This window comes from Chiloscyllium punctatum, chromosome 29 (genome assembly GCF_047496795.1).
Source record: "Chiloscyllium punctatum isolate Juve2018m chromosome 29, sChiPun1.3, whole genome shotgun sequence".
In the NCBI taxonomy this organism is placed as follows: Eukaryota; Metazoa; Chordata; class Chondrichthyes; order Orectolobiformes; family Hemiscylliidae; genus Chiloscyllium; species Chiloscyllium punctatum.
This window is the reverse complement of record NC_092767.1, coordinates 77,495,697-77,521,269: the sequence shown is the minus strand read 5'-3', so window position 1 is coordinate 77,521,269 and position 25,573 is coordinate 77,495,697. Positions and strand designations below refer to the sequence as shown.

General features: G+C 49.3%; 1 protein-coding gene across 1 annotated transcript in view; it reads left to right on the top strand.

Moving 5' to 3' along the window:
• Window positions 1–1,298: 1,298 nt before the first annotated feature.
• The window catches only part of xgb (x globin), a 62,707-nt gene continuing 38,432 nt past the window's right edge, over window positions 1,299–25,573 (top strand). Inside the window, exon 1 of the mRNA XM_072549539.1 lies at window positions 1,299–1,527. Coding sequence (XP_072405640.1) covers window positions 1,310–1,527 — 218 coding nt within the window. The 5' untranslated portion in view covers window positions 1,299–1,309. The remainder of the gene's footprint in view (window positions 1,528–25,573) is intronic.

The following is a 25,573-nucleotide window of genomic DNA, read 5'->3' as shown; positions in this document are numbered from 1 at the left end:
CCTGGCACTGTATTCCTTGACTTCTCCTCTCCCTCCTCTCCCTCCCTCCCTCTGTTCTCCCACATTCTCCTTTTTATCTTCCCTCTCTTGCCCCCACCTCCCTCTCTCTTTCCCTTGCCCATCACAACCTTTCTCTATCCCTTTATCTTCTCTCCCCCTCTCTCTCTGGTTCCCCCCCCCCTCCTTTTCTCTGTCTCCCCTCTCTTCCCTCTGACATCTCTCTCCCTCTCTCACTTTCTCCAACCCTCACTCTCTCACCCCTCACTCTCTCCATCCATCCCTCACTCACTCCCCAATCTCACTCCATCGCTCACTCTTTCCAATCCCTCTCTGTCCTCTCCCACTCTCAACCCTCCCACTCTCTCCCCACCTCACTCTCCATTCTCCCTTTCTCTCCCTCTCTCCATCCCCCATTCTCTACCCGATTATCACCTCCTTCCCTCTCTCCCCCCTCAACCTCTCCCCACTTCACTCTCTTTCCTCCCTCTCCATCCCTCACTTTCTTCCCTCCCTCACCATCCCTCACTCTCCCTCCCTCCATCTCCATCTCTCACTCTCTTCCCTCCCTCTTCCTCCCTCGCTCCCTCTCCATCCCTCACTCTCTTCCCTCCCTCACCATCTCTCCCTCTCCATCCCTCACTCTCTTCCCTCACTCTCTTCCCTCCCTCCCTCCCTCTCCATCCCTCACTCTCTTCCCTCCCTCACCATCTCTCCCTCTCCATCCCTCACTCTCTTCCCTCCCTCCCTCCGTCACCATCCCTCCCTCCCTCCCTCTCCATCCCTCACTCTCTTCCCTCCCTCCCTCTCCATCCCTCCCTCTCCATCCCTCCCTCTCCATCCCTCACTCTCTCCTCCTTCACTCTGTCTCCCTCCCCACTCCCACACTCTCTCTCCTCCCCCCCCCCCAGCCCTCCCTTCCCTCCCCAGCCCTCCCCAGCCCGTCTCCTCCCCCTTGCTGTCGGTGTTGATGCTGTGCTCTGTTCCCTCAGTCTCTGAAGGGACTGTGTGAGTCTCAGTCTCCCCGAGAGCAGCGTGTTCGATCCCGGGCTGTTTCCGGCTCCGAGTGCGGCTTTCTCCGGGATTGGGGAATTTCAGGGGAAGGGGGTTTAAGGGAAGGTGGGCTGGGAATCATTAACTCGCCCGGATTTGAGGATGGGAGCGCTTTGAGTGGGTTGCAGCTCAGGAGAGATGCTGGGGGTTTAATAACAAGTGAATCTTTTTTATTTCTCGGTCGGTTGGGAATTTAATCTCGGGGGTTTGTGTGGGGGGTTTTTGGGGGGTGGGGGGGTGGGGAGTGCTAGGGTCGATCATGGGCTGTGCTCTGTCCGGGACTGGGCTCGATCCCGGGAAAGCCGCTGGGGATGTGAACGGTCCGGTTCCTCGCTCAGAGGCAGCAGGGTCAGAGCTGATAGCCTCGGACTCTGACCCCCCTCTGCCTCTGTCCGAGCAGCAGAAAGAGCTTATTCGGCAATCCTGGGTGGTCCTGCATCAGGATATCGCCAGAGTCGGCATCATCATGTTCATCAGGTGAGCTTTTCCACACCAGCAGCAGAATTAGGCCATTCGGCCCACCGCGTCTGTTCTATCATTCGGTCGTGGCTGATATGTTTCTCAACCCCATTCTCCTGCATTACTCTTCCTAACCCAAAACCGATCTATCTCTATCTTCAGTGCACTCAATGACTAGGTCCCCACAGCCATTGAGTCACACAGCACCCTTCAATCCAACCCGTCCATGCTGATCAGATATCCCAACCTAATCTAGTCCCATTTGCCAGCACTTGGCCCATATCCCTCCAAACCCTTCCTATTCATGTACCCATCCAGATGCCTCTTAAATGCTGTAATTGTACCAGCCTGAGGAGGGTCAGTGGTTCGCACTGTTCCCTCACAGCGCCAGGGACCTGGGTTCAATTCCAGCCTTGGGTGACTGTCTGTGTGGAGTTTGCACATTCTCCCCATGTCTGCGTGGGTATCCTCCCGCAGTCTATATATGTGCAGGTTAGGGTGGATTGGCTGTGGGAGATTGTCCTTCAGTGTCCAGTGATGTGCAGGCTAGGTGGGAGCCATAGGTATGGTAGGGGCTGGGATGCTCTTTGGAGGGTCAGTGTGGACTTGATGGGCTGAATGGCCTATCTCCACACTGTCTGGATTTTAAGAGCTCGTTTCATATATGCACCATGCTCTGTGTGAAAAGGCTACCCCTCAGGTCCCTTTTAAATTCTTTCTCCTCTCACCCTAAACCTACACCCTCTAGTTCTGGACTCCCCCATCCCAGGGAAAAGACCTTGTCTATTTATCCTATCCATGCCCCCCCCATGATTTTATAAACCTCTATAAGGTTACCCCTCAGCCTCTGATGCTCCAGGGAAAGATATGACAAATGATCCAGCCTGTCCTTATAATTTAAACGCTCTAGCTCCAGTAACATCCTAGTAAATCTTCTCTGCATGCTCTCCAATTTAATAACAATCTTCCTGTAGCAGGGTGACCAGAATTGTGCACAGTACTCTACAGCTCTGTGTGGGAAAGAGTTCCACAGAGTCCCCACCCTCTGGCTGAAGAGATTCCTCCTCATCTCAGTCCTAAAAGGAGGTCCCTTCACCTTGACACTGTGCCCTCGGGTCCTGGTCTCTCCTACTAATGGGAACATCTCCTCCCCTCGGTGTTCTAGAAGTTTCAGTTAGATCACCCCTTATCCTTCTAAACTCCATCGCGTACAGACCCAGAGTCCTCAAACGCTCCCTCATATAAGTCCTTCATCTCCGCAATCATTCTTATAAACAGCCCCCTGCCCTTTATTTCCTGTCCTTTCGCCCCCCCCCACCCTCAACTTACCAATATCTCCCCAAAATTCCATCCAAACCTTCTTTGTATTGTGACAAAACTCAGCCAACCGTTCAGTCCAGGAGGAGGCCATTCAGCCCTCTTTTGGTACCTCTGCTAGCACTTTGACAGACCCTTCCTGCTCCCCCTGCAGGGTGTACCCGCGCTCAGGGACTGCAGATGTTGAAAATCCGAGAACTCTCTAAAATTAAAAAAAAAAGAAAATACTGGAAATTCAGTGCAAAGGAAGGGGTTAAGTTTTAATGTGGATGACCTTGCAATTGGCACTGCCTTCTGTGAGGATTTGGTAAACAGTTTCCCCAGTTTACAGCAGCTTGGTCCAAAATCCACAATCCCATTCTGATCTTGTCCATTCTGTTTGAAGGGTAAACCTCTCCAGGTGGTTTACAGCACAGCTCAGGAGAAATGGTTAATTAACCCAGGTGTACTGGCTCAGGGTAAGGACACTACCACTGTCCACAAAAGCCCCTCCTCGTCAGATTTGATGAGAATATTTCTGATTCCAGTTTAATATTGCTCATAACCGAGAGTAGGAACCATCGTCATAGAGACACACAGCACGGAAACAGACCCTTCGGTCCAACCCATCCATTCCGACCAGATATCCCAACCTAATCTAGTCCCACCTGCCAGCACCTGACCCTTATCCCACCAAACCCTTCCTATTCATATACCCATCAGGTGCCTTTTAAATGTTGCAATTGTACCAGCCTCCACCACTTCCTCTGGCAGCTCATTCCATACATGTACCACCCTCTGTGCGAAAAAGTTGTCCCTTAGGTCTCTTTTATATCTTTCCCCTCTCACCCTAAACCTATGCCCTCTAGTTCTGGACTCCCTCACCCCAGGGAAAAGACCTTGTCTATTTATCCTATCCATGCCCCTCATGATTTTATAAACCTCTATAAGGTCACCCCTCAGCCTCCGATGCTCCAGGGAAAACAGCCCCAGCCTGTTCAGCCTCTCCCTGTAGCTCAAACCCTCCAACTTCTTGTAAAGCTTTTCTGCATCCTATCAAGTTTCACAACATCCTTCTGATAGCATTATTTACTTCTGAGTGTGGAACAGGATGGTTGGGGATTGGAGAGAAATCAGGAGATACTCAGAGCAGATCAGAGGGTTCCTCTGGAAATATCCTGGTGTATCTGGTGTGGTTGCTAATCGCTAGTGACTGGGACGAGACAACAGACAACAAAGGCTGAGGGAACGAATCAATCTCAAGCTTTAACATTATCTGAAGTCGCACAGACGTCGAGAGATGTTTTCTGAGAGTGTGAAGCAGAATGAAAGGGTCCAGGAATTTAAAACAATCACAAGTAAATCCATTTTAGAGTTCAGGAGAAATCTCCCTCCCCCCCACCGGCCACCTCGCAGAGATTGGGGTGAATGTGGGACTGACTCCCACAGGGAGGGGTGAAGGGGAGTGGTGTTGATGGGGCAGGTGGAGGGGAGACCAAGGTGGATAAACCCAGGGGAGAGAGAGGGATAGAAGGAAGCGAAGATGGGGTGAGATGATGAGAGGGTGGGCAAGGAGCGGAAGCCCCAGAAGATGGGCTGAATGGCCTGTTTCTGTAGATCCATTTCTCAGACTTGCTTCATTTGATTGAGTGAGGAAATTGATCAGTTTTGTTCCTCCTGGTATTATTTCTGGATGCTTTGTTTAACAGAGGCACTGCGCTTAAAAGACCAGGATCCAACACTATACAGCATGGACACTGACCCTTCGACCCAACCAGTCCATGCTGACCAGAATCCCAAACTAAACTAGTCCCAGCTTCCTGCCCCAGGCCCTATCCCTCTGAACCTTTCCTATTAATGTATCCATTCAAAAATCCTTTCAACATTGTAATTGCAAACATTGTAATTGCAAAGGCATCCATTTGCACAGGAGGTTCATTCCACACACGAATTACCCTCTGTGTACAAAATTTGCCTCATGACCCCTCTCACCTTAAATCTGTATCTCCACGTTTTGAAATACCCTCATCTGAGGGAAAAGGTAATTTCAGCCAAGCCAGTTCTAAAGAAATGTTCACTCACTGACGGTCAACAGGAACTTCCACCTGAATCTGGAATCACTGCTCTCCTCTCGCAATGATAACAATTAGGAGCTTGTTTATCACCATTAGGGACACGATGGGCTGAAGAGCCTTTTTCCTGTCCTGTTGATCGATATAACGCCATGATCCCCTCGCTTTATCTAACACCATGATCCCCTCACTCTATATAACACCCTGACCCCCTCACTCTGTATAACTCCCTGACCCGCTCACTCTATATAACACCATGAACCTCTCACTCTATATAACACCATGAACCTCTCACTCTATATAACGCCATGAACCTCTCACTCTATATAACACCATGAACCTCTCACTCTATATAACGCCATGAACCTCTCACTCTATATAATGCCATAATCCCCTCACTCTATATAACACCATGAACCTCTCACTCTATATAACACCATGATCCCCTCACTCTATATAACGCCCAGAACCTCTCACTCTATATAACGCAATGATCCCCTCACTCTTTATAATGTCATGATCCCCTCACTCTATATAACACCATGATCCCCTCACTCGATAAAATACCATGAACCCCTCACTGTATATAACGGCATGATCCCCTAACTCTATAAAGCACCATGATCCCCTCGCTCGATATAACACCATGATCCCCTCACTCTATAAAGCACCGTAATCCCCTCACTCGATATAACACCATGATCCCCTCCCTCTGTATAATGCCATGGGTGGTGGGGCTGGGTGATGGAGTTGGGTGGTGGTGCTGTAGGATGGTGCTGCGTGGTGGGGTAGGGTGGTGGGGTTGGGTGATGGGGTTGGCTGATAGCGTTGGGTGATGAGGTTGGGTGGTGGGGCTGGGTGGTGGGGTTGGGTGATGGGGTTTGTTGGTGGGGTTTGGTGATGGGGTTGAGTGTTGGGGTTGGGTGATGGGGTTGGGTGATGGGGTTGGGTGATGGGGTTGGGTGATGGGGTTGGGTGATGGGGCTGGGTGATGGTGCTGGGTGATGGGGTTGAGTGGTGGGGTTGGGTGATGGTGCTGGGTGATGGGACTAATTGATGGGTTGGGTGATGGGGCTGGATGATGGGACTAATTGATGGGCTGGGTGATGGGGCTGGGTGATGGGGCTGGGTGATGGGGCTGGGTGATGGGGCTGGGTGATGGGGCTGGTTGATGGGGCTGGGTGATGGGGCTGGGTGATGGGGTTGAGTGGTGGGGTTGGGTAATGGTGCTGGGTGATGGGGCTGAGTGAATGGGCTGGGTGATGGGGTTGGGTGATGGGGCTGGGTGATGGGGTTGGTTGATGGGGCTGGGTGAATGGGCTGGGTGATGGTGTTGGGTTTTGGGACTGGGTGATGGGGCTGGGTGATGTGGTTGGGTGTTGGTGTTGGTTGATGGGGCTGCGTGATGGGGCTGCGTGATGGGGCTGCGTGATGGGGCTGGGTGATGGGGCTGGGTGATGGGGCTGGGTGATGGGGCTGCGTGATGGGGCTGCGTACTGTGGTTGGGTCATGGGGTTGGATGATGGGGTTGGGTGATGGGGTTGGGCGATGGGGCTTGGTGATGGGGCTGGGTGATGGGGTTGGGTGATGGGGTTGGGTGATGGGGTTGGGTGATGGGGCTGGGTGATGGGGCTGGGTGATGGGGCTGGGCGATGGGGCTGGGCGATGGGGCTGGGCGATGGGGCTGGGCGATGGGGCTGGGCGATGGGGCTGGGCGATGGGGCTGGGCGATGGGGCTGGGCGATGGGGCTGGGCGATGGGGCTGGGCGATGGGGTTGGGCGATGGGGTTGGGCGATGGGGTTGGGCGATGGGGTTGGGCGATGGGGTTGGGCGATGGGGTTGGGCGATGGGGTTGGGCGATGGGGTTGGGCGATGGGGTTGGGTGATGGGGTTGGGTGATGGGGTTGGGTGATGGGGTTGGGTGATGGGGCTGGGTGATGGGGTTGGGTGATGGGGTTGGGTGATGGGGTTGGGTGATGGGGTTGGGTGATGGGGTTGGGTGATGGGGCTGGATGATGGTGCCAGAGGTTTGTTTGTGAAGCACTGCTTGTGTTGGTGTTCGCTCCCTGGCTTCTTCGAGGAAAGCCTTACATTCACGTAAGCGCCTCTTAGAACCTGAGAGACCAATTTACCACAATCCAACGCCCACTGGGTTGGTAGACATTGTTGTCATTTTGCAAAGAAAGTGGAGGTAGGTGTTAGATCACACCATCAGCAGCCTGACTCCTCACCCGAGCCCACTTATGTGACTCAGTACCAATCTGCTGCCTTTCCCCAGTATCCCCCCTGCCCATTCCCTCGGATTTCTCTGTTGAACCTGCCTCCCCCATATCTCTAGACAGTGCATTCCTGATCCTCACTGCTCCCCCGGTAAAGTTTTCTAATTCCATTTCAATTCACCTTCAATTTGAAGACTTAAGTTTATTGTTAGGTGTTGGGATGGGTTTTCGAAACCGACAAATCTCTATAATCAGAGAAACTACCCAGTTCGTCCCCTTCCTCAAAACAAGACAGGAAAGTATTCCTTGCAAAGATACTACAGACAGAGTGGCAAAGATACAACATTCCGAAATATTGCTGGAAAATCTCTGCAGGTCAGGCAGTGCCTGTTGGGAGAAATCAAAGTTCACGTTTTGGATTGAGAGAGTGTCCCTCAGAGTGCAGGCCTGGGGAATGAGGAATCGAAGCATGTAGGTCCATTATGATGATATTGAATGGCAGAGACTTGAGGGGCTGAATGGCCACCTCCTGTTCCTGTTTCTTAGGGACCCCAACAGTGTGGGTTCAATTCCCAGACCGCCTGAGATTACCAGGAAGGGTTCTCCTTCCCAACCTCTCCCCTCACCTGAGGCACAGTGACCCCCTGGTTAAACCATCCCCAGTCATCTCACTCTGAGAGAGCAGTCCCATGGTCTGGTGAACCCCCTGGTGAGTTTATCATTTCAGAATCCCCATTCACCTTTTCACAAATTCCACAAACACAGAGAGGTTTGACCGCTCCCTGCTCTCTCCATATTCACACTGTTCACTGAAAATAGAACTATTTTATCCAATGTCACTGTTCGTGAACAAGTGTGTCTGATCCATGTGTAAATCACTCACACACACACATATATACAGACACAGACACAGACATACACTCACCGCACCCCGCCACACACACACAGGCATATATACACACACTCACACAGACATATGCATACACACATACACAGACACACACTCAGACATACAGACATATATACACATTCGCACACACACACATACACATAGACATATACAAACAAACAGACATGCACACAAAGACATACACACATGCACTCACACAGACATACATGCATACACATACACAGACACACACACACACACACAGGCAGACCCACAGACACAGACAAACACAAACACACTCTCTTTCTCTCTCACACACACACTCTCTCACACACACACACTCAGACACACACACACTTTCTCTCTCACACACACACACCACACAGACACACACACACACACACACACAGGCAGACCCACAGACACAGACAAACACATACACACTCTCTTTCTCTCTCACACACACACTCTCTCTCACACACACATGCACACACACTTTCTCTCTCACACACAGACACCACACACACACACACACACGCACACACAGAAGTAGCTCCATTTCTGTTTTTTCTTGTAACATAAACACAGCTCCTATTTATTTCTGAGGCTGCAGGCTGAAAGATACAATGCATTTCTCAGGAGCTGACGACGTAAATGGACTGCTGACTCACTGCCTCAATCAGGGAAAACATATCGCTAATTCTCTCATTGTTAGGTGGATTTGTAACCCAGTAAAAGCTCACTAACTGGCTCCCCTGGTGAAAATGGAGAAGAAGTGAATGTTCTGTCTGAATGCCTTGTCCTTTATATTCCAATAACTGCGGGGTTCTCTGCAAATGTTCACAATTTATTCTCTCTCCTTTATTGTGAACCTCAGAGGATGGGCATTGGTTGGAGATGCCTGTGTGTTCTTGCCCAGTGTAACCACCCAGTAACATTCACCAGTGTAACCACCCAGTAACATTCACCAGTGTCACCACCCAGTAACATTCACCAGTGTAACCACCCAGTAACATTCAACAGTGTAACCACCCAGTAACATTCACCAGTGTCACCACCCAGTAACATTCACCAGTGTAACCACCCAGTAACATTCACCAGTGTAACCACCCAGTAACGTTCACCAGTGTCACCACCCAGTAACGTTCACCAGTGTAACCACCCAGTAACATTCACCAGTGTCACCACCCAGTAACATTCACCAGTGTCACCACCCAGTAACATTCAACAGTGTAACCACCCAGTAACATTCACCAGTGTCACCACCCAGTAACATTCACCAGTGTAACCACCCAGTAACATTCACCAGTGTCACCACCCAGTAACATTCAACAGTGTCACCACCCGGTAACATTCACCAGTGTAACCACCCGGTAACATTCACCAGTGTCACCACCCAGTAACATTCACCAGTGTAACCACCCAGTAACATTCACCAGTGTCACCACCCAGTAACATTCACCAGTGTCACCACCCAGTAACATTCAACAGTGTCACCACCCAGTAACGTTCAAGAGACAATAGACAATAGGTGCAGGAGTAGGCCATTCTACCCTTTGAGGCAGCACCACCATTCATTATGATCATGGCTGATCATCCTTAATCAGTATCCTGTTCCTGCCTTATCTCCATAACCCTTGATTCCACTATCCTTAAGAGCTCTATCCAACTCTTTCTTGAAAGTATCCAGAGGCTGGGCCTCCACAGCCTTCTGGGGCAGAGCATTCCACACACCCACCACTCTCTCGGTGAAGACGTTTCTCCTCATCTCTGTCCTAAATGGCCTACCCCTTATTTTTAAACTGTCCTCTGGTTTGGGACTCACCCATCAGCGGAATCATGTTTCCTGCCTCCAGAGTGTCCAATCCTTTAATAATCTTATACATCTCAATCAGATCCCCCCCCCCTCAGCCTTCTAAACTCAAGCGTATACAAACCCAGTCGCTCCAATCTTTCAACATAAGATAGTCCAGCCATTCTGGGAATTGACCTCGTGAACTTACGCTGCATTCCCTCAATAGCCAGAATGTCTTTCCTCAAATTTGGAGACCAAAACTGCGCACAATATTCCAGGTGCGGTCTCACCAGGGCCCTGTACAGCTGCAGAAGGACCTCTTTGCTTCTATACTCAATTCCTCTTGTTATGAAGGCCGGCATGCCATTAGCCTTCTTCACTGCCTGCTGTACCTACATGCTTGCTTTCATTGACTGATGTACAAGAACACCTAGATCTCTCTGTACTGCCCCTTTACCTAATTTGACTCCATTTAGGTAGTAATCTGCCTTCCTGTTCTTGCCACCAAAGTGGATAACCACACATTTATCCACATCAAACTGCATCTGCCATGCATCTGACCACTCACCTAACCTGTCCAGGTCACCCTGTAATCTCTTAGCATCCTCCTCACATTTCACCCTGCCACCCAGCTTTGTGTCATCAGCAAATTTGCTAATATTACTTTTAATACCTTCATCTATATCATTAATGTACATTGTAAAAAGCTGCGCTCCCAGCACTGATCCCTGCGGCACACCACTGGTCACCGCCTGCCATTCCGAAAGGGAGCCGTTTATCACTATTCTTTTTTTCCTGTCAGCCAACCAATTTTCAATCCATGTCAGTACTTTTCCCCTCATACCATGTGCCCTAATTTTGCTCACTAACCTCCTATATGGGACTTTATCAAATGCTTTCTGAAAGTCCAGGTATATGACATCCATTGGATCTCCCTTCTCCATCTTCAGAGTTACATCCTCGAAAAATTCCAGAAGTTTAGTCAAGCATGATTTTCCCTTCATAAATCCATGCTGACTCTGACCTATCCTGTTCAACACTGTCACCACCCAGTAATGTTCAACAGTGTAACCCCCCAGTAACATTCAACAGTGTAACCCCCCAGTAACATTCAACAGCGTAACCACCCAGTAACGTTCAACAGTGTAACCACCCAGTAACGTTCAACAGTGTAACCACCCAGTAACATTCAACAATATAACCACCCAGTAACGAGCAACAGTGTAACCCCCCAGTAACATTCAACAGTGTAACCCCCCATTAACGATCAACAGTGTAACCCCCCAGTAACATTCAACAGTGTAAGCCCCCATTAACGTTCAACAATATAACCACCCAGTAACATTCAACAGTGTAACCCCCCAGTAACATTCAACAATATAACCACCCAGTAACACTCAACAGTGTAACTCCCCAGTAACATTCAACAGTGTAACCCCCCAGTAACATTCAACAATATAACCACCCAGTAACACTCAACAGTGTAACCCCCCAGTAACATTCAACAGTGTAACCCCCCAGTAACATTCAACAGTGTAACTCCCCAGTAACGTTCAACAGTGTAACCCGCCTGTAACATTCAACAGTGTAACGCCCCAGTAACGTTCGACAGTGTAACCCCCCAGTAACGTTCAACAGTGTAACCCGCCTGTAACATTCAACAGTGTAACGCCCCAGTAACATTCGACAGTGTAACCCCCCAGTAACGTTCAACAGTGTAACCACCCAGTAACATTCAACAGTGTAACCCCCCAGTAATGATCAACAGTGTAACCCCTCAGTAACATTCAACAGTGTAACCCCTCAGTAACGATCAACAGTGTAACCACCTAGTAACATTCAACAGTGTAACCCCCCAGTAACGTTCAACAGTGTAACCCCCCAGTAACGTTCAACAGTGTAACTCCCCAGTAACGATCAACAGTGTAACCCCCCAGTAACATTCAACAGTGTAACCCCCCAGTAATGATCAACAGTGTAACCACCCAGTAACATTCAACAATATAACCCCCCAGTAACATTCAACAGTGTAACCCCCCAGTAACATTCAACAGTGTAACCCCCCAGTAACGATCTACAGTGGAACCACCCAGTAACATTCAACAGTGTAACCCCCCAGTAACATTCAACAGTGTAACCCCCCAGTAACATTCAACAGTGGAACCCCCCAGTAACATTCAACAGTGTAACCCCCAGTAACATTCAACAGTGTAACCCCCCAGTAACATTCAACAGTGTAACCACCCAGTAACATTCAACAGTGTAACCCCCCAGTAACATTCAACAGTGTAACCCCCCAGTAGTGTTCTCCAAATCAATGTGGAGTGAGTCATGTGACATCAGTTGCTGACCTACCACCTCAGCACATGAGCACTTCAAGCCATTCACTGCCAAGACAGGGGGAAAAGCAACCCTTGCATTTGGATAGCATCCTGCAATACCTCAGAGCATTGTATCAGTCAAGGGAGTAATGAAGAATGAAAGAATGTAGGGGAGAGAGCAGGTTCCATGGACCCAGGCGGACAATCAGCCATGATCATATCGATTGGAGTAAGCACATTCCCTCCTCCTGCTCCTATATTCGATTTTTCAGGATGAATATTGGGCCAGGAGTCATGGACAGTTGCCTTGCTCTTCATCAGAACAGTGAGCCTGCAATCATCAACTCCCACCTGCAAGAATAGGCAGGGTTTCAGATTAATGTCTGATCTGAAAAGCACAATATGTATCACAGAATCCTGCAGTGCAAAAACAGGCCATTTGGACCATCAAATCTGCACTGACCCTCCAAAGAGCATCCCACCCAGACCCACCCCATAATCCTACCTGCCTTTCCCATGGCTAACCCACCTAGCCTGCACATCCCTGGACACTATGGGCAATTTCCCAGGGCCAGTCCACCCTGACCTCACATTTCTGGACTGTGAGAGGAAACTGGAGCACTCAGAGGAAACCCACGCAGACACGGGGAGATTGTGAAAACTCCGCACAGTCACCTGAGTATAGGATTGAACCCGGGTCCCTGGCACTGTGAGGTAGCAGTGCTAACCACTGAGCCACCCATTTATAAAAGTGAAGCATGGGGCATATCAGTTTAGAGTTTGCACACAATTCACTGATGTAGGATTTGAACCAACAAAGCCGCTGAGTCAGAACCCAGAGTGTAACCCAGTGAAAGAGAGTTGATTGTAAAAGCACCTAAGTGATTCTCAGTGAAGGGAACCTCACCTGATGGAGTAGGGTTACAATGAACGCTCTGAGCAACTTGACTATTTAGTTTGAACTATGGGGAGAGGCTGAACAGGCTGGGGCTGTTTTCCCTGGTGCATTGGAGGCTGAGGGGTGACCTTATAGAGGTTTATAAAATCATGAGGGGCATTGATAGGATAAATAGACAAGGTCTTTTCCCTGGGGTGGGAACTAGAGGGCATAGGTTTAGGGTGAGAGGGGCAAGATTTAAAAGGGACCTAAGGGGCAACATTTTCATTCAGAGGGTGGTACGTGTATGGAATGAGCTGCCAGAGGAAGTGGTGGAGGCTGGTACAATCACAACATTTAAAAGGCATTTGGATGGGGACAAGAATAGGAAGGGTTTGGAGGGATATGGGCTGGGTGCTGGCAAATGGGACTAGATTAGCTTAGAATATCTGATCAGCATGGCCGAGTTGGGCCGAAGGGTGTGTTTCTGTGCTGTATGATTCTGTGATTCTATTATCTGCCTGTGCTTTCAGTGTCTATATGGTTAAACTTAATCTCCAAACGGTTAATATCCAGTGAACTTGTGCCTGATAGGAAAATACCTCGTTAAGCGCAGTGAATATTTAAACAGGCGAGTGGAATTCGGATTTGAATTTGCTGAATTTAATCACGGCAGCAGGAAGGGTCTTCATCGTCAACCTCAATGTTTCTTCTCCATGACTCACATCCATCTGATTAAACTATTTCCGGTCAGTGAGGGTTACATGGGGCAGACAGTGGGTAAGTGCAGGATCTACCTCAGCTCCCCTGCCCCTGGTTAAATAGGATGAGGACAGTCACAGTCTGAATCGAAATCGAAATCGACATGGACTGAAGCAACTACCTTCAGCCTAAACCTTTATCCAGGGAATCACACAGTACACAAGAGGCCCTTCAGTCCATCAAGTCTGTACTATGCCTGCAGTAGTCCCACTTTCCCACACTAGCCCCATAGACTTGAATGTTATGACCCTCCAAGCGCTTGTCCAAGTAGTTATTAAACATTGTGGGGTTCCCCTCCTCACCCCCACCCCCCACCCCCCCACCAGAGCATTCCAGAACCCCCCCCCTCACCCTCTGGGTGAAAAAGGTGTTCCTCAAATCCCCCCCCCCCCCCAAACCTCCCACCTTTCACTTTAAAGTGATGCCCCCTTGTTATTGACCCTTCGACTTAGGGGACCAACTGCTTCCCATCCCCCTGCCCCTGCCCCTCAGAACCTTATACCCCTCTATCAGGATCCCCCTCGGCCTTCCCTGCTCCAAAGAAAAGAAGCGGAGCTTATCCAGCCTCTCCCTGTCACTGAAATGCTCCATCCCAGGGAGCATCCTGGTGAATCTCCCCCTCACCCCCTCCAGTACAATCACATCCTTCCTGTAGAGCAGCACAGTGGCTCAGTGGTTAGCATTGCTGCCTCCCAGCACCAGGGGCTCGGGTCCGATTCCAGCCTCAGGTGACTGTCTGTGTGGAGTTTGTACATTCTCCCCGTGTCTCCCACAGTCCAAAGATGTGCAGGTCGGGGTGGATCGGCCATGGGAAATTGCCCATAGTGTACAGGGGTATGCGGGCTAGGTGGTTTAGCCATGGGGATTACTGGGATAACGTAGGGGTCTGGGTCTGGATGGGAGACTCTTCACAGGGTCAGTTTGGACCAAATGACCTGCTCTCACATGGTAGGGATTTTCTGATTCTATGACCAGAAATCCAGCTGAGGCCTCCCCAAAGTCCTGTACAACTCCATAATGACCCCCCTGCTCTTATAACCTATGCCATCTCTGATTAAGGCAAGTGTCCTGTCTGGTATCTTCATTCGGGCTACGAGCCTGTCCTGCCACCTCAGCGATCCATGGACACACATCCCAAGGTCCCTGTGTCTCTCTGAGCTTCCCAGTGTCTTTGTTATCCCTCACGCTGGACCATTCTATCATCCTGGGAGTCAAACATCCTGTCTCCTGTTGTACAGCCTCTCTCCATGCTCCACCCACCACCTCCTCACTCCAGCTTAAGATTTTCATCTCCCTTTTCCGATCCCTCCACAACCTCACCCTGTAACCTCATCCTGTCTGACAATGCTCTGGGATCTCTGTACCTTTTCAGTTCCTCCCCTTGACCACCAGCTGTTTTAATCCCGGGACTGCTGGCCGTGTTTTCGATAACCCTGAGACCAGAACAATGGGGTCCCCTTCGTAACTCTCTCTGTCTCTTTTCCTTCACTTGAGACTTTCTCTGGAACCAAACGGTTCCAACAGTTTCTTCCAACTTTGGAGTCTAGGTTTATTGGATTACATTTCCTGCCGCATGTTACAGTGTAAAAGCACGACTTTCACCATGGTTTCATCAGGGGGAGGTCATACCTGACAAATTTGCGAGAATCCTTTGAGGAAGTAACAAGCAGGTTAGACCAAGGAGAGTCAATGGATGTTATCTACCTGGATTTCAAGAAGGCCTTGGACAAGGTATCGCACAGGAGGCTGTTGAGTAAGATAAGGGCCCGTGGTGTCAGAGGCAAGGTGCTAGCATGGATAGAAGCTGGGCTGAATGGCAGAAAGTAGAGTGTGGGGATAAAAAAGATCCTTCTCAGGATGGCAGCCGATGACAAGTGGTGTTCAGCAAGGCTCAGTGTTGGGACCACAACTTTTTACCTTATACATTAACGATCGAGATGAAGGAACTGAGGGCATTCTGGCTACGTTTGCAGATGATATAAAGATGGGTTGAGGGACAGGTAGCACTGAGGAGGTGGGGAGGTTGCAGAAGGATTTGGACACGTGAAGACAATGGGCAAAGAAGTGGCAGATGGAGTATAACATGGGAAAGTGTGAGGTCGTGCACTTCATTCGGAAGAATAGAGGCAAGGACTATTTTCTAAATGGGGAGAAAATTCAGAAGTCTGAAGCACAAAGAGACTTGGGAGTTCTAGTCCAGGATTCTCTCAAAGTAAACTTGTCGGTTGAGTCAGTAGTTAGGGAGGCAAGTGCAAGGATGGCATTTAGTTTGAGAGGATTTTAATATAAAAACAGTCATGTACTTCTGAGGCTCTGTAAGGCTCGGTCAGACCACATTTGGAGTATTATGCACAGTTTTGGACCCCATATCTCAGGAAGATGTACTGGCCCTGGAACGTGTTCGGGGAGGTTCACGGGAATGGTCCCAGGAATGAAAAGCTTAATGTATAAGGAATGTTTGAGGACTCTGGGCTTAGACCCGATGGGAAACTAACTGAAAATACAGAATACTGAATGGTCTGGACAGAGTGGATGTTGAGAAGATGCTTCCATTGGTAAGAGAGACGAGAACCCAAGGACATTGCCTTAGAGTAAAGATTATTGAACTGGAGGGGCTTCAGGAGAGATTTACCAGGATGCTTCCAGGTCTGGAGGTTTTGTGTTATAAGGAGAGGCTGGATAGGCAGGGACATTTTCATTGGAGCTTCGGAGGCTGAAGGGTGACCTTATAGAGGTTATAAAATCTGGAGGGCCATGGATAGGATAAATAGACAAAGTCTTTTCCCTGGGGTGGGGGAGTCTAGAATTAGAGGGCATAGGTTTAGGGTGAGAGGGGAAAGATATAAAAGAGACCTAAGGGGCAACTTTTTCACGCAGAGGGTGTTGCGTGTATGAAGTGAGCTGCCAGAGGAAGTGGTGGAGGCTGGTACAATTGCAACATTTAAAAGGCATTTGGATGGGTATATGAATAGGAAGGGTTTGGAGGGATATGGGCCAAGTGCTGGCAAATGGGAGTAGATTAGTTTAGGATATCTGGGTCAGCATGGACGAGTTGGGCTGAAGGGACTGCTTCCGTGCTGTATGTCTCTATGACTCTCCATTTTAGACTGGAGATAAGGAGAAACATCTTCAACCAGAGGGTGGGGAATCTATGGAACTCACTTCCACAGAAGGATGTGGAGGCCAGGTCACTGAGTATATTTAAGACGGAGATAGATGGGTTCTTGAGTATCAAAGGGATCAAGGGTTATGGGGAGAAAGCAGGAGAATGGTGATGACAAATTGATCAGTCATGGCGGATAGGACCTGATGGGCTGAATGGTCTTATTTCTGCTCCTATGTCTTACTGTCTTATAGTGTAATTAAATACTAGTGTTGTTCCCTGAGGTCAATGTAGGCTTTGATGTATAGTGTTATTGTTAATGTTCTTTATTAATTTCTAACAGGTCCTGGGGAGAGCGATGAACTATCGAGGCAAGAGCAGATAACTGGACTGTTGTTAATTTGACAAATCACATTAGAGCAAAACATAATTCTCTCTTCGCAACAATTGCTAACGTTGCTTTCCTCTCTCTTTGTGAATCCAGCAAGTGCAGAGGAACAGCAGGGTATGTAGATCATTACAGTGTGTGAGTGAGGCTCTGTTATTGGGCTGTGTTACAGACCGGAGGCTCATTGGAGAGAGTAAGGACTGCAGCTGCAGAGTGTAGGAGTCAATGGATGTGACTGAAGCCCTGAAGAAGGGCTTATGCCCGAAACGTCGATTCTCCTTCTCCTTTGATGCTGCCTGACCTGCTGCGCTTTTCCAGCAACACATTTCTAAGCTCTGGATGTGAGGCTGGAAAACCACAGCAGGTCAGACAGCATCCGAGGAGCAGGAAAGTCAGGACTGATGAAGGGTTTCCAGACAAAACATTCACTTTCCTGCTGCTCGGACGCTGTTCGGAGGCTGGATGAATTTTGTTTCTTAGACTGAATGAATGAATATGTTTGGAGTTGTTGCTGAGAGAGTTAGTAACTGTGGGCAGCTCTCTCTCCCTCCCCTCCCCTTCCACCCCTGAGCCCTGCTCTCAGTCAGCAAGGCCACCCACGTTATTAACCGAAGGAAATCTCCTCACCTCTCAACCTCCACCCTCAGGAACTTTCCAGAGTGATTGTCGGCTCTTCTTGTGGAATTTGCCAAAGTTTCCTTAAAGTTTTAATACTCTTGACAAAGAGTTTTGTGGCCCAAAACGTGTCCCAGGCAATAGCTTCGAGGAAACGTGCAATACACAAGATTTTCAAATCAGTTCAGAGCGTTTTTACATTTCGAACGAGAGGGAGATTTACCCTACTTACGTTGAGCCCTCAGGTTTAACCTTAAGGGCGGCAGATTTAAAATGGAGAATCATAGAGATGTACAGCACGGAAAGAGTCCCTTCAGCCCAACCTGTGCATGATGACCAGATATCCGAAAACAATCTAGTCCCATTTGCCAGCACCCAGCCCATATCCCTCCAAACCCTTCCTATTCATATACCCATCCAAATGCCTTTTAAATGTTGCAATTGTACCAGCCTCCACCACTTCCTCTGGCAGCTCATTCCATACCCGTACCACCCTCTGTGTGAAAAAGTTGCCCCTTAGGTCTCTTTTATATCTTTCCCCTCTCACCCTAAACCTATGCCCTCTAGTTCTGGACTCCCCCCAACCCAGGGAAAAGACTTTGTCTAGCTACCCTAACCATGGCCCTCCAGCTTTTATAAACCTCTGTAAGGTCACCCCTCAGCCTCCAATGCTCCAATGAAAGTGTCCCTGCCTATCCAGCCTCTCCTTATAACACAAACCCTCCAGACCTTGCAACATCCTTGTAAATCTCTCCTGAACCCTCTCCAGTTTAATAATCTCCTTCCTGTAACAGGGCGACTAGAATTGGACACAATACTCCAGAAGTCGCCTCACCCAAAGGTCTGAGCAGTGAAAGTAAACGTGCAAAACACCTTCTTAACCACCCTGCCTAGACGTGAAGCAAACTTCAAACAATTATATACCAGAACCCAAGGTCTCTCAGATCGCCAACATGACCCACGGTTCTAGTTACTGGGTCTAAAGTCTGGAATTCTGGCTTTTCTTCATTCAGGGCATGTGGGGGTCACTGGCTGGGGCCAGCATTTATTACCCATCCCTAACTGACCCTTGGGAAGGTGGGGGTGAGCTGGTTTTGCAGTTTTCTGCAGTCTTTCTCCATTTAAATAATATGCTGTTCTTAATGTTGCCCCTTCCAAAAAGAACAACTTCACAATTTCTCACATTATATTCCTTTTGCCCACTTGTTGAACCTCACAAATCTCACTATAAACTGCCTTTCCTTCTATTTTGGTTTCATTTGCAAATCTGGCTACAGTACATTCAGCTCCTTCCTCCAATTCATTAATAAACATTGGAAACAGCAGGGGTCCCAATACTGATCACCGTGGAATTCCTTGGGTCACAGGTCACTAATCTGAAAGAAACACTTATCCCCACTCGCAGTTTCCAGGTCAGTGCTGAGAGAGCGCCGCACTGTCAGAGGGTCAGTGCTGAGGGAGTGTTGCTCTGTCGGAGGGTCAGTGCTGAGGGAGCGCCGCACTGTCAGAGGGTCAGTGCTGAGGGAGTGTTGCTCTGTCAGAGGGTCAGTGCTGAGGGAGTGTTGCTCTGTCGGAGGGTCAGTGCTGAGGGAGTGCTGCACTGTCAGAGGTTCAGTGCTGAGGGAGTGTTGCTCTGTCAGAGGTTCAGTGCTGAGGGAATGTTGCTCTGTCAGAGGGTCAGTGCTGATGGAGTGCTGCACTTAGGAGGGTCAGTGCTGAGGGAGCGCCGCACTTTGGAGGGTTACTGTTTTGAATGAGCCTTGAAAGTGGCTGTCTTTCAGTATTGATATAAACTCTCCTATTGGAAGGAGAGTGGGAGAGCTCGGTGTGTCACATTACTGCAGTGAGGTGAACGAGTGCAGCAATGGCGTACAGACATTTTTGGCCTCTCTGAAATCGTGGAAGACATGAACCCGTGAGCAACGAGAGTCCTGCTGTGAATACATATTAATGTCAGTGCGAAATCGTGTGTCAGTCAATCTTCCTTTCGACGTTAATGTGAGTGTGGATGTGTTTCTCAACCTATACCATACCCCTTCAACTAAATTCACATTACGATTGCGTGTTTGTAGTTTTCAATTACTCCTCATCAGTAAAACAATGATCTCGGGCAAGAGCATGGTGCATGCATGTTTTGGAATTGTAGCACAAATCTGAGCCTGTTCAAAACGTTCCGATATTTACTGTCAGCTTTCAGTCCTCTATGTTGTGGGCTTTCTGTGTTCAGACGTTGTGCTGACACTATCTGCACTGATACAGTGTAAGGCTGTGGTCAGGCTGGACTGAAATCCCAGGAATTGTGGTCTCTGTTCCCTGAACCTTAGTCCAGACCTCTGCGTTAGTATTGTTCAGTTACATCCCTGTTGGCTGTTGAAAAGCCGGATGCGCTCAGAAGTCCAAATGATCGACTCCACATCCTTTTTGAAAAGACTTTCACGCGTCTGATTCGAGTAAGGTGCATGTCTCATCTGCGGTTCACACATCTAACCCTCTGAGAAGTGATAGATCGGCCCCATTCCTAGCCGTTATCATACAGGCAGCAGCCGATGCAGTCAGCGGGACTTCAGACAAATCCAGCTATCATATCCTTCAATCTGCTTCTGAGAACTTCGATTCCGACACCATTGTGGTTGCATTCTGAGGATGGAGTTTCCCAGGACAGCTCAGGGCTGGCAAAAGGGCCAATGCCTTGCTGTCTAAAGGTGCTTTGAAATTGATTTTGAGGACAATATTCCCCCCTGGTCCCCACATTCCCCTAGGTGAAAGTGAGGAATGCAGATGCTGGAGATCAGAGTGATGTTGGAAAAGGACAGGACCTTGGGTGCTGCCTGACCTGCTGTGCTTTTCCAGCAGCACTCCAATCCCCATTTCCCCCCTTGCAGAGTAAGTTTAAAGCCCACCGAGGGCACTGGCAAAATACCCCTGAAGGAACTCAGTCCTCCTTCAGGTGGAACCCCGTCCAGTTGGTATTTGCTAGTGAAAGCTTCTTACATTCCTTCATCTGTTTGCTAGCACTGTGGGCCATCCCTAACTCTCCCTGAAGTAGCTGATGGTGATCTGGCCCCACTGCAGTTCCCATGGTGTGGGGTCAACTTCCCAGTGCTTTGAGATTAAAAACCGAAAACAAAAACTGCAGATACCGTAAATCAGAAACAGAAACACAGAAGCAGAAGGAGGCCATTCGGCCCTTCGAGGACTGCCCTACCATTCATCCCCCTCATGGCCGATTGTCCAGCCGCACAGCCTAATCCTGCCTTCTCCCAATAACCTTTGCCCCCAAGTGCTATATCTGGCTGCCATTCAATGTCTTCATAGAATCCCTACAGTGTGGAAACAGGCCCTTCGGCCCAACAGATCCACCCTTACCCTCTAAAGAGTAACCCACCCAGACCCATTCCCCTACATTTCCTCTGACTAATGTACCTAACCTGCACGCCCTGAACACTATGGCCAACTTAGCATGGCCAATCCACCCTGACCTGCACACCTTTGGACTGTGGGAGGAAACTGGAGCACCCCCACGCAGACACGGGGAGAATGTGCAAACTCCACACAGACAGTCACCAGAGGCTGGAATTGAACCTGGGACCCTGGCGCTGTGAGGCAGCAGTGCTAACCACTGAGCCACCGTGCCACCCTCTTGGCATCAGCTCCTTCCTGTGGTAATGAATCCCACAGGCTCCCCACGCTAGGGTGAAGAAATGTTTCCCCATCTCCATCCTAAATGGTCCATCCTGAATCCACAGACTGTGACCCCGGTTCTGGATGCACCTGCTATTGGGAACACGCTCCCTTCATCTACCCTGCCTCGTCCTGTTACCGTTCTAGCCCTCTATGTAACCAAGAGCATGTGCTAGTATTCCCTTTGTGCATGCTTTCTATTTCCACCTTGTTAATATTTCCCTCGATACCTGGCAATGTTGTCATTTCTCCTGTATCAATTGCTGTGTAGTTGCAGGCTATGGCCACTGGATGGTGGCGTGGTGCAAGTTTCAGTGTCTTTGCCCCAAACACAGTCACCATGTTGTATTTTAAATTTATTTATTGTATTTTGGAGATGCCGCTGTTGGACTGGGGTGGACAAAGTTAAAAGTCACACAATACCAGGTTATAGTCCAACAGGTTTATGTGGAAGCACTAGCTTTCACAACCACTTGACGAAGGAGCAGCGCTCCGAAAGCTAGTGCTTCCACATAAACCTGTTGGACTATAACCTGGTGTTGCGTGATTTTTAACTTTGCATTTTAAACAACTTGCAGACACAGGTTGTTCTGAAATAACGCTGGTTTTGTCAACGTGAATTTGCTGTAACGTGGTTGACGAATTGGGGACACTGTTTCTAAAGTGCAAACTTCCAAAATGTGTGTTGGCTGTAACGTGATTATATCACCTACACTTGAAGCGCTGTTGTTAAAACACGATTTTTCTGTGACATGGGGTTTGCACAAGAACAGAACCATCGCGTTATAACAGTACTTACCTGAACTGGCTGTGGGCAGTGCCTTCATGAATTCACTGGGATTAAAGAAAAACATGGAACCTTTCTAACTCTTTCCTGATCAGGCCACCCCCCCCCAGCTGATGCCAATGACTAATTAGGGGGAAAGTTCATTTCCTGGGAGACCGAGCACCCACAGACGAGAAGGGTCCCTAAACCCAGTGAGGTGCAAATTTGAGAATGAGCCTGGGCATCATGTTGGTGCTCCGAGCCAAATCCACACAATGGCCATTCTGACTGACCTGGGGTTACAGGCACAGGAAGGTCACCTACTCCCACCAGGGAAGCAGGTGGGTTAGCCTTAATGAAAACCTCTTTAACCGGGGATTGAGGACCCTAACTGACAGGTCAGGGCCTTTCTTCACTTGGCCAAAACCTGGGTTTGTAGGGGGGCTCTTCTAACCACCCGTTAGACCGAGAGGAGCTCCATCCAGCCCATCGAATCTGATGTGATTTGATTTGTTATTGTCATGTACCTAGGCACAGTGAAAAGTTCTGGTGTGTGTGCAGTACAGGCAGATCAAACCATACCAGGTGCAGGAGGGTAATGGAACAGAGTGAGGAATACAATGTTACAGCTGGAGAGAAGGTGCACAGTGAGTGAGATCAACACTAAATTTAAAATTTGAGAGCTCCATTCAGCAGAATAACAACAGAGAGGGAGAGGCTGTTCTTGAACCTGTCGGCCCGTGTGTTTGAGCTTTTGTATCTTCTGCCTGATGGAAGAGGGTGGGAGAGATTATAACCGGGGTGGGAGGGGTCTTTGATAATGTCGGTTCCTTTCCCGAGACAGCGGGCAGTGTAGACAGAGCCAGTGGATGGGAGGTTGGTTTGTGCGATGGACTGGGCTGTGTTCACAGCTCTCTGGCATTTCTTACTGTCCTGGGCAGAGCAGCTGCTGTACCAGGCCATGGTGCATCTGGATCGGGTACGTCTGTAAAAGTTGGTAACATGCTGAATTTCTTCAGCTTCCTGAGGCATTGCTGAGCATTCTTCACAATCATTCCAACGTGGGCGGACGAGGACAGATTGTTGTCAAAGCACAGAAGGTCAGGCAGCATCTGAGGAACAGATTCTCCTGCTGTTCGGATGCTGCCTGACCGACTGTGCTTTTCCAGCATCAGACTCTCAGCTCTGATCTCAGCATCTGCAGTCCTCACTACCTCCGAGATTGTTGGTGAAGGTCACTCCCGGGAACCTGTTGCTCCTGACCATCTCCACCCCATTGATACAGACAGGGGGCAGGCCCTGCACTCTGCTTCCTGAGGTCAATGACCAGCTGCTTTGTTTTGCTGAGGTTGAGGGAGAGATTGTTGTATTTACACCAGTCCACCAAACACTGCATCTCCTTCCTGGACCTATCTCACCCACAGCAGCGGTGTCCTCAGTGAATGTGTAGATGGTGGATGGTGTGTCATAACACACACACATACACACCCAGACCTCACTGGAGAAACTCAGCAGGGCAGGCAGTATCTATGCGGAGAGACAGAGAGAGAGAGGAAAAACACTGCTGTGACACATCTCTGGTGGGTCTTGAACCTGTGCTTTCTGGTCCAGAGGTAGGGACATTGCCACTGCACCACAACAGCCTGTTCATTCAGGGAATGTGGGCATCACCAGCTAGGCAAGCATGGTAGCCTAAAGGCTGTGGGTCTGGAGTCACATGTAGGCCAGACCACAGAAGGACGGCAGATTTCCTTCCCAAAAGGACATTAGTGAGGCAGATGTTCCCCAACAGTTGATCATCAATGGACCCTCAATTCCAGATTTTTATTGGATTCAAATTCAAATTAAACTGACTGCCGTGATGGGATCCGAATCGGGGCCTCTGGGTGAACAATCCAATGGCAATGCCATCAGCTCCCACCCTGATTCCGTGATGTGGCATCGATGGAGGAGAAATTGATGCTGGAGCGTGAACCCGTGACGTTGTCACGAGAGGGGATTGGTCCATCGCTCCGTGGCTTCCTATGGTTGGTTGTTTGGGTCTTTACCAGGAGTCGGCCATCAGGAAACTTCCTGGAGAGCGGAGCAGGTGGGTGGGTGGGGGATGACTGTCCCAGCACCTGAGAAAACCATGTCCCAAACCAACCAGGTGGATCCCAGATTGTGAAGTTCCCCTTCCTCTCGTCCTGGGCGATGCACCTTGCAGCTGAGCAGCTGCTCACTGAGGAAGGGTCTGAGCAGAGAAGGGCAAAGGTCTGACATGTTTACAGCCCAGAAACGGGCCATTTGGCCCATCTGTTCCACGCCAGCCTCTCTCCAGCCCGCCTTTACCCCCAACCGCCCTCCTCCCCCTCCCCCGTCCCCTCCAAAAATCCCCATCTGCTTCTCCTTCATTCTCCTTCACCAAATCCAAACCCCTCACCCTGCTCCACGGTATCAACTTCCACATTCCCAGCTCCCTCTCTGGGTCATTCCTGATTGACTTCATTAGGAACCATTACTGAAGCCTTTGACAATCTCGATCAGGCTGACCCCATCTGCGTTCTCTTTCCCAAGGGGAAGGGAACCATAAACTATTCAGTCTTTTGTTGAAAAATAGGAACAGGAGGAGGCCATTCGGCCCTTCGAGCCTGCTCCGCCCTTCAACGTGACCACGGCTGACCATCCAACTCAGTCTCCTGTTTCAACTTGCTTGCCCTATACTTTTTGATCTCTTTAGCCTTGAGGTTTAACTCTTTGAGAACCACTAGAGAAACTCAACAGGTTTGGGAGCTTGTGTGGAGAGAAATACGGGGGGGGGGGGGGTTAATTTTTTGAGTGAGCTTTTCAGATTGGTATCACAGGTCTTCTGAAAGGGTGGAACTGGATCACCTGAAGTGAAGGAACTCCACTGTGCCAAAGGTCCATCCCTCACCAGCCCCCAGAGGGAAAACCGTTTGGTGAGCTGGGACTCAGGAGAAATCTAATCCCTGTTTACCTCAGAGTACCTGGAGGTCACCTATTGTCTACTTGCCTCTAGCCTTCACAGAGAATACTATCCAACAGCTTCCCAAAATGCAGCTAGTTTTCAAACAGGTTAGACAGGGAGGAACTGTTCCCTCTCAGAAATGCAGCGATCAGCAGAGGGCCCGGGTTAAACAGAAGTTGTTCTGGACCAGAGCCATCAAAAATACATAGCCCCGATCCAAACTTTTTCTTACTTTCTCAAGTGCCTAGCATTTTGTTCCAGGTGCAATTTGATTGGCCAAACTATCAGATTTAAAGCAAAACATTGATTAA